This window comes from Tupaia chinensis, unplaced genomic scaffold (assembly GCF_000334495.1).
Source record: "Tupaia chinensis unplaced genomic scaffold, TupChi_1.0 Scaffold000573_1, whole genome shotgun sequence".
In the NCBI taxonomy this organism is placed as follows: Eukaryota; Metazoa; Chordata; class Mammalia; order Scandentia; family Tupaiidae; genus Tupaia; species Tupaia belangeri.
In genome coordinates, this window is record NW_006160087.1 from 3,597,504 (window position 1) to 3,613,908 (window position 16,405).

General features: G+C 45.9%; 1 protein-coding gene across 1 annotated transcript in view; it reads left to right on the forward strand.

Moving 5' to 3' along the window:
• The window catches only part of SNRNP40 (small nuclear ribonucleoprotein U5 subunit 40), a 40,711-nt gene extending 26,299 nt beyond the window's left edge, over positions 1 to 14,412 (forward strand). Inside the window, exons 7-10 of the mRNA XM_027775557.1 lie at positions 2,214 to 2,296; positions 5,896 to 5,957; positions 12,305 to 12,408; positions 13,869 to 14,412. Of these exons, the coding sequence (XP_027631358.1) occupies positions 2,214 to 2,296; positions 5,896 to 5,957; positions 12,305 to 12,408; positions 13,869 to 13,918 (299 nt within the window). The 3' untranslated portion in view covers positions 13,919 to 14,412. The remainder of the gene's footprint in view (positions 1 to 2,213; positions 2,297 to 5,895; positions 5,958 to 12,304; positions 12,409 to 13,868) is intronic.
• The last annotated feature ends 1,993 nt before the right edge of the window (positions 14,413 to 16,405 follow it).

Below are 16,405 nucleotides of genomic sequence, written 5' to 3' on the forward strand. Positions count from 1 at the left end.
TCTGTCTGTCTGGCGAGCACATGTGCCCTATTTCAAAAATCTCTCCAAAAAAATTAAAAAAAAAAAGAATCCAGGTCTCTAGTTCCAGATCTGCCGTCTAGTCTTTGAGCTCCTTTGCACACAGCGTTTCTCATCTCCTCGCATCAGTTTCTTCACTGATGAGAGGACCAGACTGACTTGTGCTCTGCATCTAACCAGATACAGAAAATTCTGGGAGATTCGTTTGATAAGGAAAATGAGAGTCTAGGGGTCTATGCAGACAGTTCTCTACAATTTCAGAGAGCACCAGGCGTGGGGGATGAGTAGACTTGCACTTTTCTCTGACAGAATGTCTACCTTCCCCTCTTAACTCACTGGTGTGAGAAGAGCTCTGAGATCCTCATTGAAGCTTCAGAGCATTCTGGATTAACACACACTCACGCTTCCTTTTCTCTTTACTTGTTTTTGAGTCGTAAGATAGTTGGGAGGATACATTTAATATAGCAAAAAAAGAAGGCGACTTGTTGGCTTATTTACTTCACATTGGAGGAATTTAAAAATACCCCCGGTGTGTAAGTTTTGGGGCTTGTCAGAAACTAAAATTCATTTGCTCACATTTTATATCAAAAATAGCACCCAGCATGCTGAATACTTGATAAAGAGTGTTTTGTTTTGTTTTGTTTTGTTTTGTTTTGTTTTGTTTTGTTGAGAGGTTTTTGCTATAGGGCACATGTGCTCGCCAGACAGACAGAGACAGAGAGACAGAAAGCGAGAAATCACCCCCAGGGGGGATGGCCAGGCTGCAATCCCTTCTCCTCCATTCTCTTCTCAGGTCTTGGGCATGCACGCACACGCGCCCTGCGTGAGTTTAAGCCACCAGGTCCAGGACTAAAACTGCGGTTGATGACATGGGAGTCCAGCGACATGGCTGTTACGCTACCTGCTGGTCCCGTGTACTTGATAAAGCGTTTGGAAGGAAGGCACGTGTCTACCTTCCGGCTGTGTCCTCTCTCAGTTGCACACTTTTATGTATGGTTTTGCCTTTTTATGCCTGACTGTCTCTAGGGGAGGTTATTACGTTTTTTGTGTGTTTTTCTGTTTTTATTTTGTTTGTTTGTTTTTAAGAATTATTCACTTAATTTTTATTTAATTTGCTACGGAATACATGCATGCACTCACCAGAGAGACTGAGTGGGGAGCTGGGCTCCGTCATGTGGGAGCCCAGCACCCCAATCACCATGCCACCTGCTGGCCTCATTATTACTTTTTTCACACTCAAATAAGATGACATCACTCAAATTGAACTGCTGGTATAGCTTCAGTTTCAAGAGCTGCATCTGCTGCTTGCAGTAGTTGTTTATCCAGATGTCTATAGATTTACCACTGACTGATCCTGGCTTGTCTTTTAGCGAGGAATATTGAGGTTCCCTAAATAGTTATTGAAATAATAGGATTTCTTGTTACGAGTACATAATAAAATGACAAATTCTTAGGCCAGCCCATGGTGTGGTAGCTAATGTGACCGAATCTCTCATAGCCCACTGTGTGACCAGAGTCCCAGAACTTGAGAAACACATTAGACTTGTATGGATACATCCCCCAAATCGCAAAGGGCAGGAGAAATGGAGGAGAAAGGACTACAGTGTCACCATTCCCCATGGAGAGTGCCTTCTCTCCCCCTACCCCCCGTTCAAGCCCTGTGGCAAAAAATAAAACTAAAGGGTCCTTTATTTTTTTATTTCCTCCCATTTTAAGCTTATTTCCTTTCATGAGAGAGTGCACCCTGAGCAGGATCTCACATTGCGACTCGCTCCCGGCCTTTCCAGCCAGCCAGGATCGCGCACACGTCTTGCGTGTTGGTGCCCAGTGTGTACGATCTCCTCACAGTGGCATTTAGATTGTCATATCGAAGCTTTGGTGTGACTCTGAGTTGGCAGAGGGATGGCTTACAAAACATTTTATCAGAAGTTAGTGTTACAGCCAGCCGCACTGTGGCGTCCAACGGTGTGTGCGACATCCCCCCCCCCATTCTCAGTTTTTTCTGTGCCCTGAGTTCCTGTCAATGAGACTTGGGTGCCTTCTATTCTCACTAGCAAAAGAGCCTCGGGAGGTAGCAGTGTGTCATTTTGAACCTCCTCCACCCAGGAAGCCACCTGCCGTTGCCATGATGCTGGTTTCTGCTGGGCTCTCAGGAAGCCTCTGGCTGATAGCTGCTTGTTTGGCTTTGTTTGCAGTGCGTGTCTGGGATGTCCGACCATTTGCCCCTAAAGAGAGGTGTGTGAAGATATTTCAGGGGAACGTACACAATTTTGAGAAGGTGAGTTCTGCATGCCAACGGAGTTCCACTGTCCACTTAAATCTAAGAAACAGGGGCCAGCAGATGGCACATGGTAGTTGAGGTACCGGACTCCTACATGGCTGACTGCTGTTTGAGTCCCAGACCTGGAGGTTTGCTCTCTTACTGCCCCGCCCCGCCCCCCCCCACACACACACACATACTCTTTTTCTGTTTCTTTCTGGTCAAACTTTAAAAAATAATAATAATAATTAAATAAATGAATAGATCAAAGGAAAATTTAAATTTGTGGTGGTGCTGAGGATAGAGAGCTGGAGCTTTGATAAAAATGGGCTGCATCGCATTGACACTGTTTTTCATCAAAACTACTTGGAAATAAAACTAATAGACACATGGGGAGTGGGTGTAGCAGTTAGTGAGGGAGCCCACCCTCAGCCACAGACATCTGACTTTAGTCCCCCAAGACAGCATGTTCCTGGTTTCTTTTTTTCTTTTCCTTTTTTTTTTTTCTTTTTTCACAGATTTTTACCATAGGGCGGTACACTCACTAGACAGACAGAAAGTGAGAAATTGCCCCCCCACCCCCACTCCAGGAGTGGCCACACCACAATCCCTTCTCCAATCTCCTCTCAGGATTTTAGGCACATATGCGGGCACCCGTGTGAGTTTTAAGCCGCTAGGTCCGGGACTCAGACTGCAGTTGACTTGATGTGAGTCCAGCAACATAACCACTAAACCATCTGCTGGTCCCAGTGTTCCTAGTTCCTTAGTTTTTTGGAACTTCAACCCTTTTTGGTCCACGCCCCACAGAGGACCTGGACTTCCATGGCTGTTACAATAAAAATACATCGCTTCACCTCAGTTAGCCCCATGGCCCCAGTTTATTATTTATTTATAATTTTTTAAGAATTATTTCATTTAGGGACCAGCAGTTAACGTAACGGCTATGTCGCTGGATTCCCATGCAGTCAACTGCAGTTTAAGTTCCAGATCCAGTGGCTTAAACTCATGCCGGGCGCGTGTGCATGCATACCCAAGATCCCGGGAAGAGAATGGAGGAGAAGGGATTGTGGCATGGCCATCCTCTCTGGGGGGTGATTTCTCGCTTTCCGTCTCTCTGTCTCTCTCTGTCTTTCTGGTGAGCGCACACACCCTATAGCAAAAATCTCTTTAAAAAATTATTTCATTTAACTTTATTTTATTTTATTTTGACCAGATAGAGACAGAGTAAGAAAAATAAATGGAAACTGAGAAAGCTAGCCACCAGGTCCAGGACTCAAACCACCATCAGCCCTTCGCCATGCCACCTGCTGGCCCCTATTTAAAATGTTTTAAATAATTATTTTTCTTCCTTTCTTCTGTCCAATCCTTCTGCTCTTTTTGCCATAGGGCATATCCACTTAACAGAGAGAGAGAGGGAACATGAGAAAACAAGCTGCTGGGTTCGGGACCTGGACCACGATCTCCCACATGGGGACCCAGTGCCACAACCACCATGCCACCTGCCAACTCTAGATTTTTTTGTTTTGTTTTTCTTTATTCATAATAGAGCTTGCACTCATTGCATGTGAGAGAGATGAGCACTCCCCACAGGGTCTGGCCACACCGTGATCCTGTTTCTCAAGCCCCCCAGGGCACTTGCTTGTATGCCTGGTGTGCTAAAGGAGAGCCAAGCTGGACATTCAAACCATAGTCGCCCTAGGGATCCAGGTCTTTTGAGTAGACCCTTACGCTATGCCATGGAGCCACCCCAAATGTAGACTTTATTTCCTTAAAGAATTTTTTATTTTCTTTTTTGGAGATTTTTGCTATAGGACACATGCACTTGCCGGAGAGACTCAGACAGACAGAAAGCAAAAAATCAATACCCCAGGGGGCGTGGCCATGCTGCAATCCCTTCTCCATTCTCAGGATTTTGAGCATGCATACACACGTGCCCAGCGTGACTTTTAAGCCACCAGGTCAGGGACTTGAACCACAGTCAGTTATTTGAGAGTCTAGCAATGTAACCATTATGTCATCCACTGGCCCTTTTTTTTTTTTGCTACTGGGTATTTGTTCTTATCAGAAAGACAGAGAGAGAGGAACAAAGTGAGAAAGCAAGCTGCCAGGTGCAGTACTGGAACCATGGTTAGGCATGTGGGAGCCTAGTGCCTTAACTACCGTGCCACCTGCTGGCCCCATTATTATTATTATTATTATTTTAATTTACTATAGGGGACATGCACTCACAGGGGCGGACAATGGGTGGAAATAAGCTGCCAGGTCTAGGACTTGAACCACAATCTGTCATGTGGGAATCCAGCGTCTTAACCACCATGTCACCTGCTGGCCCAAGACGGAGACATTCGAAACTAGCTTTTTCCTTCAGAAAATTTGTTAACAATGATTAATGTTTTTTTTTCAAGGGCTTGTTGAGATTCAATTTCACTTTATAAATTAAATGTCTTTTGTTTGTTTTTTTGAGAGGGAGAGAGATTTTTGCTATAGGACGCAAGCATTCACCAGAGAGATAGAAAGCAAGCAATCACTTCCCGGGGTGAATGGCCACACCACAGCCCCGTCTCCATTCTCCTCTCAGGATCTTGGGCACACAGGCACACACACCTGGTAGAAGATTTAGGCCACTGGGTCTGGGACTTCAACCACAGTCAATTGCATGGGAGTTCAACAATGTAACCATTACGCCATCTGCTGGTCCACGATTAAATCTTATTTTGGGGGGGACCCGCAGGTGGTGTGGTGGTTAAGGGTGCTAGACTCCCACATGGCCAACCATGGTTCAAGTCCTAGACCTGACGGCTTGCTTTTTCACTTTCTTTCTCTCTCTCTCCCGCTCTGGCCAAATTAAAACAAATAAATAAATAATTAAATAAAATAATTCTTTTTTAAAAAATCTTATTTTTTTTTTCCTTCAAGATAAAAATTTTTTATGAGAATCAAGACAAATGGAGCAAAGAAAGCCTCTATATGCAGAAGAAAGTTTGTGAGCAGGTCCAATCTCATTGACTGTAAATTAGCCACTTTTTACAATTTTTATATGATGTAAACGTGTGCTGGCATGCTGTTCGGGGTCACAGAATATAAGAAAATTGTTTCTCTTTTTTATTATTATTATTTTATTCAACTTTATTTATGTATTTATTTTAATTTGACCAGAGGAGGAACACAGTGAAAGGGGCAGAAGAGAAAGCAAACTGCCAGGTCCAGGACTCTAACTGCCATGGGGGAGTCCAGCACCCTTCCCCACCACACCACCTGCCAGCCCCAGTGAGCCTCTTAAGAAATTTAAAGTCTTGGGATCAGCAGATGATACAGTGGCTAAGGAGCTGGACTCTCCCACGTGGACATGGCAACTTGAGAATCACACCAGGCACATAAGCATGTGTGCCCAAAATTCAGAGAGAAAAATGGAAAAGCAGGAAATGCTGCTTCGCTGTCCTCTCTGGGGGTGATTTCTCACTTTCTCTCTGTCTCTGATGAACATATGTTCCCTATGGCAAAAACCTTAAAAAATAAAGAAGCTAAGGTAATTTAAAGTATCTCAGTGATTCTGTAGTTTAACTTAAAGGAGTTTGATATGTTACTGTTAATGGAGTTCTCTTTATTCATCGTTATAGAATCTTCTGAGGTGTTCTTGGTCACCCGATGGAAGCAAAATAGCAGCCGGCTCAGCTGACAGGTAAGGACTCTGGACCTGAGGGAAAGGGTGATGTCGCCGTGCAGGTATTTTCTCACGTTTACTTCATGCAGTGTAGGTCCAGGGCAGGAGCAGACTACACTGTACTAAGACGAAGCCCCACACAGCGTGGGGGCCATAAGAGCCATGTTTGGGGGCCAGCAGGTGGCGTGGTGCTTAAAGGGGCTGGATTCCCACGTGGCTGACCACAGTTCGAGTCCTAGACCTGGTGGCTTGTTTTCCCGCTCTCCCTTTCTCTTTCTCTGTCTCTTCCCAGTCAGATTAAATAAAATAATAATAATAATAATGGAACCAGCAGTTGACGTAATAACTATGTCGCTGGACTCCCATGTAGCCGACCGCGGTTTGAGTCCCGGACCAGTGGCTTAAACTCACTCCATGAGCATGTGCAGGCATGCCCAAGATCCTGAGAGAAGAATGGAGGAGTAGGGACTGTGGCGTGGCTATCCCCCCCAGGGGGTGATTTCTCTCTTCTTTCTGTGTCTTTCTGGTGAGTGCACACACCTTAGAGCAAAAAAAAAAAAACTCTCAAAATAACAATAACAACAGCAGCAAATGTAATTAAATAAATAATTCTTTTACCAAAAGAAAACATGTTGGGCAGACATTATTTCTATCCTCTGGATATATCTTAGAGGGTCAGCAGCTTTGATTCTGTTGAATTCTTTCTGCCATGAAAATTCAGGCTCATGATCTGTCTTCAGGCTCTGTCATGAGATTCTTTTGCATTGTTCAGTTTATTCAAATATATGTGCAGCACTCGCTCCCTGCCCATCACCATCATGCATCACATGCGGCCTTCTCCCTGTGCCAGTCTACACTGTTCACGCTCACCTCCAGGTTCTCTCATATCCTCTCTTTATGCACGCTCCCATCTCTCTCCAGTAACCTCCTCTGTGTTAGGTCTGTGAACTTCCCCTGGCCCTCTTTCCTCCTTACCTCTCAGGCATGACTTAATACTCTGTTCTGTGTGTTGCACTCGTACTTCCTACAGCTCCCCTTCATGGCCTCTGTTACATCTTCAGTCAGACGGACACGGGCATTCCCCTTCCCACTGAATTATTGACTGTGCTCCTAGAGGTCAGGGAATGAGCTTCCACCATCTCTGTTAGCCCAGGGCAGTGCTCGTCATGCATGAGCTGCTCTAAGTACTTGGTCAGTACTACAGTGATGGGACTCCTGACTCCAGGGTGGCAGTCACAGTTCGCCCTGCCTGTCAGCTCACTGTTGGTAAGGGCTGCCTGTGTTGAGGGTAATTCCCAGCTAGATGTAGGTTCAGTGGGCATTGCCGTGATTGCTAGATGAAAGGTCTGTCAGCATGTAGACTAGGTATTTTCCACCCTTGCACTGAATTAATAGACTGGGGCTTTTTAAAATGTGAATTTAAACTGACTCAGACAGGGGCCGGCAGGTGGCATGGTGGTTAAGGGCGCTGGACTCCCAAATGGCTGGCCACGGTTCAAGTCCTAGACCTGACAGCTTGCTTTCTCACTTTCCCTCTTTCTCTTGCTCACTTGTTCTGTCCTTCTGGCCCTCTTTTCTTTAAAAAAAAAAAAAAGAAAAGAAAAAAAAGAAAAAACTGACTCGGACGTAAAGAGGTGAATGAGAGCCAGAAAGGACAGAATTCCGGGCCACCTTGTCATACATGGTTGAGCACTATGTATCAGGGACTGAGGGACTGGATCCCACATGGCTGACTGTGATTTGAGTCCTAGCCCTAATAGCTTAATAAACACACCAGGGACATGTGCGTGCATGCCCAAAACAGTGGGGAGGAATGAAGAAAAAATCTTTTTTGATTGCACGGTGTCCGTGCCCCTAGCAACCAAACACAACCTCTGCCAATTGCAGGGGTAAGGGGGATCAGCTGGTCCTGTATCCTACTGGTTAACAGAACCAAATCCCACATGGCCATCCGTGTTTCTAATTCCAGCCCTGATTGCTTGAGGGACATGCCAGGAAGGGATTGTGACATGACCAAGCCTCTTTAGGAAATGCTTTTCTCCTCTCTGTCTCTTTTACAAGCACACACACAACCTGACAGAAAAGAAGGGAAAGAATTATTCTGAGATGCTGCTGTATTTGGTACGTCTTTGGTGACTTGTCTTGGGGGGAAATCAGAGGTTTAATGGTTGAATAGGGATGTCCAGGTGACAGGAAAGATGGACAGGGTTTTTTTGTTTGGTTTTGGTTTTTTGCTTATTTGAATTTGCTAGAGGAGGCCAGCTGTTGGCATGATGATTGAGGCAGGTGGATCCTCCATGGATGACTTTGTGGTTCAAGCCCCAGAAGCAGAGGCTTGAAAATCATGCCAGGTTGCATGTGCGTGTGTGCATAAAATCCCAAGAGGTGACTGGGGGAGAAGAGATTGCAGCATGGCCATTCCCTCTGGAGGGTAATTTCTCACATTCTTTCACACGTGTGCTCTCTCTCTTGCTCTGCTTTGCAGTGAGCACATACACCCTCTGGGGAACTAACAATTTGCTAAAGGGCACATGCGCCCACTGCAGAGGAGGGAGGAGAGAGAGTGAGAAATCACCCCCCAGGGGTATGGCCATGCAACAGTCCCTTCTCCATTCTCCTCCTGAGATTTTGGGCATGCACACACATGCACCTGGCATAATTTTCAAGCCGCCAGGTCTGGGGCTCAAACTGCACTCAGCCTTGTGGGGTTCCTGCTCCGTAACCACCACATCACCTGGCGGCCCCAAGAGAGGGTCTTAATTAGGGGATTTTCAGTTTTCAAGTAACTACAAAAGGCCTTCCGAAACAGACTAAGATACCTAGAAATCTGACAGAGTGAGAACCATTTAAATATTTTTACATAATTTTAGCGGAGACTATGTGTATTTCCTATGTGATTAGTCTTTAATTTTTATATGTATAAAGTTTGCTTTCTGACGGTGCAGTTCTTCTTGCTTACTGACTTGTAAGGTACTCTCTTCTTCTGTCCCTCCCTTCCTCTTTAACCTTTACCTACGGAGGCGTGGCTCTGGCCTGAGGAAGCCCGCCTCTCTGCCTGCTGCGGGTTGGCCAGATTTCACAGGCCATCTTTCCAATTAGCCCCAAGTCACAAGCAGCTCTGTTACATAAGGAGCCTGGGTCCTGTCCTGCTGCATGTTGCCATGCCAAAAGAAGGAGAGGACCAGGAACCCCTCTAAATTTAGCTCCTAATTGGCAGCTATCAAGAACGAGGCCTTGAAGTAAACCCTTGGAGGTCTGGGGTTCTGCTGTCTTTCACGTACCTCGGAAATGTATCCTTCCTTCTCAGAAGGCTGCTTTCCAGCTTGTCCTGGATTTGGAGACTTTTCCTCTCTAGGTAGAAGCCCTCTCACCTTGCTGAAACCCTCAACGAGGGCTGTAACAGGGCTGGCCAGCCTCGGCCAACAGACTCGCTCAGTCTGATGACTTCATGTGATAGTGCTTTCGTGGCGAATGTAGCTCCTATTAGCAAGAGCTGTCATGAATTCTGTGGGCAGCTGTATATGTGATCTCGTTTTTTACAGTGGGTCTGCAAGAACAGTATTTTCTCTATGATCGTAACTGAGGACAGAATCTCAGAGAAGTTAAATAATAGTGTAAGGTTACTTAGCCTGTAAATAGTTGTACCGAGACTTGAACCCAGGTCTTCTTGACTCCAAAGCTCATATTCATTCACTGTGCCACACTACGTAGTTGAATTAAAGAGGACCCGTCATTTGTACTTGGCGGGAAAGAAGAGAGTAGGGGGAGGGCATTAGCATCAGAGCCAAGGAGTCCAGACAGATGAGCTTCCTGCCTCTCTTCATCTAATCTGGAACTTTTATTTAGTTCCTGTGGAACCAAGCCCGTGGGAACTTAATTACTTGTAATTAAGAACCTCTAGTTTGTTCGCATTGTAACCAAAATTGTAGTGTTGGATCAGGACTAGGTGTTGTATAACCCAGTTCTGGTGAGTGTGCCCTTTATTTTCCAGGACAAGCACTACTGGGTTACAAAACAAATAACGTTCCTATTGAAAACCCAGCAGCTCTTTTTTTTTGGGGGGGGTGGGCGGATAGGTTTTTTGCTGTGCTGCACATGCACTCACCAGAAAGACAGACAGAAAGCGAGAAATCACATCCCGGGGGGATGGCCACACCGCAATCCCTTCTCCTCCATTCTCCCAGCATCTTGGGCACGCACCCGGTGTGAGTTTAAGCCATCAGGTCCGGGACTCAAACCGCAGTTGGCTACATGGGAGTTCAGCGACATAGCCATTATACTAACTGCTGGTCCCAAATCACCAACTCTTTAAGTCTACTAACATTACTTTTGCATAGTCATATGAAGGTAACATATATATATATATTTTTTTTTAACCTAAACAACTCGGGCAAGGTTGAGGGCCAAAGGAACTTTTTTTTTTTTTTTGACCTAGGTATTTGAAGATAGTAAGAAAAGAAAATATTAGAATATATTAAAAGTTTTAGTTTTATAGATGAGCTGTGTCACCTTGGAAAAGCCCCTGAATCTTGGTTTTCTTATTTGTGAAGTGAGTTTAGGCTAGCTGATTTCTGTCGGCCCCTTCCCATTCTAGAATTCGTGTTTTTTCTTCCCGTGAATTTAGTGCAAGTTGGGCTCAAGGGAATTTGGGGTTATGTTTATAAAATAAACTTTCTATCCCGTCTTCGGGGTCTATTTGAATAAATATAGTATAAAAATTTAGTATTTGGGGCTGGCATGTGGCACACTGGTTAAAGCACTGTCCTCCCACATGGCCAACTGCGGTGCAAGTCTTGCACCTAGCGCCTTGCTTTCTCACTTTCCTTTCTCTCAATCTCTCTCAGGTCAAATTTTAAAATGGAATAATAGTAACAGTGACATTAAATAAACAATTCTTTTTATTTGTTTGTTTATTTAGAGAGGTTTTTGCTATAGGGCACATGCGCTCGTCAGAAAGACAGAAACAGAGAAAGTGCAAAATCGTCCCCAGGAGGGATGGCCACGCCACTATTCCTTCTCTTCCGTTTTCTTCTCGGGATCTTGAAGTGTTTGAATAATATGGGACTGACAAGTGCTTAGGACGCTGGACTCCCACATGGCCAACCATAGTTTGAGTCCCAGACCTGATGGATTGCTTTCTCTCTCTCTCTCTCTCTCTCTCTCTCTCTCTCTCTCTCTCCAGTCAAATGGAAGAATAAGAAGTAAAATTAAATAATTCCTGTTTTAATTCTATGGTTTGAATACAATACTAAACGTTCAACTGGATTGACAGCGTAGTCTTTCTGTCTGCCACAAATCGGATCACCTTTCAAACAGACCTGCATAATTCTGAGGTTCGCGATAGCCTAGGCGTACTAGATGCCCTTACTTTTTAGTTTTTGCCATAGGGCACACGTGTTCACTGGAGAGAGTCAGGGAGAGATAGGGAAAGTGAGAAATCACTGTCTTGTCAACTTGTGTACGTGTACCTAGCATGTTCTTCAAGCCACTGTGTCCAGGACTCGAACCACACAGCCATTTGGGATCCAGCCACCACAGCCACTGGCTGCCCCCCACTTTGTTTTTTGATTGCCAGAAGACACTTGTGCTTACCACGTAGAGAAGGAGGGAGTGCCCCAGTGGGATGTGTTCGTGCTGCTGTCTTTTTACCTGTACCTCTGCATCCGTGAGGATTCGGGGTGCGTGTCGCCCAGCCTGTTTGTCAAGCTGCAGTCGGCCACGTGGGATCCCGCTCCCAGTGCATAACACTGCACCACTGCTCCACCGAGCCAGTCCTGTACCAGGTGTTCTTTGATGATGGCTTCTCCACTGTCTGTCCCTCTCAGAAGCCTGCATTTATAAAAATCAGAAATGCCTTTATTTTTAGCTGTTCTTTCTCTACTTAGTTACTCAAGGGTAGGGTCTATGTCTTACTCAAACTCTTATGTTCCAGTTTCTAGAAGCTACAACTGCATTCAGTAGATGTGGGGTGAGTGATTGGTTGTTGCTTCCGTTTCCATTAAAAAGCCATGCGTGGGGCCAGCAGGTCGTGTAGTAATTAAGGCTCTCGGTTCCCATGTGGTCGACCCCAGAATGACTCCTAAACCCAGCAACTTGAAACTCATGCCAGGTACCTGGCCAAAATCCCGAGAGGAGGATGGAGAGGGCATTGCAACGTGGTTATCCCCCCTAGGGGGTGGTTTCTCACTTTCTGTCTCTCTGCCTCTTTCTGTCTCTCTGGTGAGTGCGCACACCCACACCCTATAGCAAAAATCACTGTCTTTAAAAAAAAAAAAAAAAAAACAGTTCTCTCTCAAAAAAAGAGGTCATGTTTGTGCCTGTGCCTGCCCTGGGAGCCTCACCCTGTTCTTCATGACACCTCGCAGGTTTGTGTACGTGTGGGACACCACCAGCAGGAGGATATTGTATAAACTGCCTGGCCACGCAGGCTCCGTCAACGAAGTGGCTTTCCACCCCGACGAGCCCGTCAGTAAGTCCGTCCTGAGTGTGGGGGTGGGTGTGCCAGTCTCCCAGAGGGGCCCTGGGAATACGGGAGCAGAGTGGAGTTTGTTTTACGTGAATTTCCGCATATGCTTTAATCTGTATCAGTGGAAATCTCGATTGTTCTAAGTGGGAAGGGCACAATGTTCCATTTTCTTCTCACTTTCAAACAGGTTAGTTGGTCTACCTAATTCTAGGTCTTTTGAGTCTCTCTTTGAAGTAAACTCAAAAGAATAAAATAATTCTTTCAGAAGGGTGGGGGGCAGTAAGTGGCATGGTGGTTAAGGGTGCTGGACTCCCTCATGACTAACTGCAGTTTGAGTCCTGGACCTGGTAGCTGGCTTACACGCGTGCACGCTCGCACACTCGCTCTCTGTCCCTCTCTGGTCTAATTAAATAAATAAAGTTAAGTTAAATAAAATAATCCTTTTTTTTTTTTTTTTTTTTTGAGAGGTTTTTGCTATAAGGCACGTGAGCTCTCCAGAAAGAAAAATATTTCTTTTAAAAATAAAAATGTTATTGGCTAAGGGACAACAGATGGTGTGGAGGTTAGGTGGCTGGATACCATATGGCTAACTGTGCAGTTCAAGTCCCCAACCCAGTGGCTAGGAAAACACGCAGGGCACATGTGCATATATGCCCTAAATCCTGAGAGGAGAGTGGAGGGGGAGGAGAATGGAGGATTATGGTATGGCCATCCCCCCGGGACCTTTCTCACTGCCCCGTCCCCGCTCTCCCCTTCAGCAAATACATATTCCCTATAGCAAAAAAAAAAAGTCTTGGCTAGATGGACCAAGTAATGCGCCTTGAATTTAAAGAGAAAGCATAGCTTTCTTCATTCAGGGCTAAGTGTAACAAGCAGAGGCACAAACGTGGACTGCCCTCTCCTAGAATGACTGGGAAGGTCTTTCTCTTGGGGTTTGGCTTACCCGGACATCAGACATCAGGATTCAGCACCTGATAATGTGCTTCCCACAGCACGGCGAGCCTCCTGCTTCAGAGAAACTTGGGGTGAGAAGCTAGGCTACAGCTCCCTGGGGCTGGTGTTCAGGAAGGGACTTGAGCTCGATCCGGTGCTCTTTTATATCAAAACCGGCTCTGGGGACCAGCAGTTAGCGTAAGGGCCGTGTCGCTGGACTCCCATGTAGTCGACCGCGGTTCGCGTCCCGGACCCGGTGGCTTAAACTCACGCTGGGCGCGTGTGCGTGCGTGCCCAAGATCCCGAGAGGAGAACGGAGGAGAAGGGATTGTGGCGTGGCCATCCCCCCGGGGGTGATTTCTCACTTTCTGTCTCTCTGTCTCTCTCTGTCTGTCTGGCGAGCGCACGCGCCCTATAGCAAAAACCTCTCAAAAAAAAAAAAACTGTCTCTTGACACAAGAGCCCTCGAGTAGCACATCTCCTCGAGCCTTCATTATGTCTGGTGATATTCTCTGTTCTCTTTATCTCAGTTCTCTCAGCATCCAGCGACAAGAGACTGTATATGGGGGAGATCCAGTGAAGATGTGGAACGGAAGACCCCAAGGCTACTTGAGCTTGAGACCACAGACCGCATCAGTGGCATAGAACAGTGAGTGCCCGGCCAGCACCGCCCTGCAGACGGCCTTCACTGGCAAGAAACCAGGCGCGGGCCAGACCCCAGCGACCGCTTGGGCCTCCTTTCACCAGGATGACATGGGCACACTCACAGTGGCCTCCCAAACCCACCCGCCAGACTTCAGGCTTCAGGGACTGTTTGGGGTTTTGTGTGTGTGTGCGTTTTTTGTTTTTGTTTTTGTTTTAAATCAGTTTTCATCAAAGAAACAGATACTGGCTGGTTTATAGCTTCCCATGTTCTAATCCAGGTGGGAGGTGGGAATGTGACTGAAATTCATCAGTTGGGATTTAATGTTTTTGCTTTTTCCTGATTCACTTACTGGCTTGTATGGTATTTTTCTTTCTGTGTGTCTCTGAGTCGTTTTATATTAAAAGCCAAATAGATGCCTTTTTACGAGCGCCACGTGGATTGGATTTATTGCTGCCTTTTCTTTGGCACTGGGTTGCATGATGTGGCCAGGTGATCCTGTCCATTTGAATTTCTAGGAAGCTGTTTGCCTGGGCATTTTTTTCCACCCTTTTCTGTGTTTTTAGGTTTTCTCATCTCCATGAAAATGACAAACAATAATTATTTACAGGTAACACGTTTTTTGCTCCTATTAGAAGTAGAGCTGCTGAAAAGTGACAAAGAAGACCTACAAGAGCCTGTTCTTAGGCTTGGCCCTCACAGACCTGAACCATCGTTAGTCTTACGCTGATCCTGGGACGTAATGCTTCTACACGCCAGCCGCCAGCATGTGACAGACATGGTGGGTTTGCTGAGATCAGAGATACAGTGCAGTCCTTCTTTAGCCATCGTTTTCGTTTGCTGGAGGTTTTGTGTTTTTTGTTTGTTTTGTTTTTGGAGAGATTTTTTTGCTATAGGGCGCATGTGCTCACCAGAGAGACAGAAAGCGAGAAATACCCACCAGAGGGATGGTCACGCCGCAATTCCTTCTCCTCCATTCTCCTCTTGGGATCTTGGGCACGCACGCACCCGCGCCCGGCGTGAGTTTTAAGCCACTGGGTCCGGGACACGAACTGCGGTTGGCTACATGGGAGTCCAGGACATATACATTACGCTAACTGCTGGTCCCGGGTTTTTATTTTTGTTTTGAGAGAGAGATTTTTGCTATAGAATATATGCATTCTCCTGGAGAGACAGAAAGGTAGAAAGCGAGAAATCCCTCCCCAAAGGGGATGACCACACTGCAGTCCCTTCCTCTTCACTCTCCTCTCGGGATTTGGACATGAATACATATGCACCCAGCATGAGTTTTAAGCCACTGAATCCCGGTACTCAGGACTCGAACTCATTAATGAAGAAACCAGCAGGCTGGTAAAGCTCTCAGACCAATTACTTTTAATACAGTGAATGAAGTTTGAATAAAATGCTTTGGAAGCACAGGCAGGAGTGATTTCTTGTGCCTGGGAGAGTTAAGGAAATTGGATAGATTATGTGATATGCTAGGTTGGAGCATGAGTTGGGGTTCCCAGCTGGACAGAGAACTTGTACATTTCAAGAAACAGCAGGCACAGGCTCAGAGGCCTGCCTGACATGTTTCCTGAACCAGAAGAACTTGACTGTGGCTCAGGATGGGGGCCTAAACAGAAAGATGGCAGAACTAGGGGAGCCAAACCCTGGAGAACTTGATCTTACAGATGGTTTCTACGGTTCCCAGAATCTGTTTCCCAGGTAGCTTGTGCTCAAATAAATTGGCGGAAATCTGGTTAAAAAAGTGAAACTGGTTTTTTTTTTTTTTTTTTCTTTTCTTTAGATTTTTGCTGTGGGGTCCTGGTCCACTTGCTGAAGAGAGGGAAAGTGAGAAGTCATTCCCTGGGGGGATAGCCATACCACAATCCCTTCTCCTGTTGGGATTTTTGGGCACGCACACACACGTGGCCAGTGTGATTTCTAAGCCTGTTGGAACTGGGACTCAAACTACTGTTAGCCATGAGAGTCCAGTGCCTTAACCACCATGCCACCTGTTGGCCCCCTAAAACTGATTTCTTCTCTACAAAATTGCTTAGATCCTTTCATGAAGTGCAGTGGGAACTCCAAAGAGATTTCCCTCCAAACAGGGAAATCTCAGATTTCTCATCTGAACAGTAATTAGATATGATCACACATCATTGAATGACAAGGATACTTTTTTTTTTAAGAGATTTTTGCTATTGGGCACATGTGCTCACCAGAGAGACAGGAAGCCAGAAATCACCCCTCGGTGGCCACACCACAATCCCTTCTCTGGATCTTCGCCACACACACACATGCACCCAGCATGAGTTTTAAACTGCTGGGTCTGGGACTCGAATGGCTGTCAACTACGTGGGAGTCCGGCGACATAACCATTATTCCATCTGCTGCTCCCAAAAACAAGGATACATTCTAAGACATGCACAGTGGGCCAGC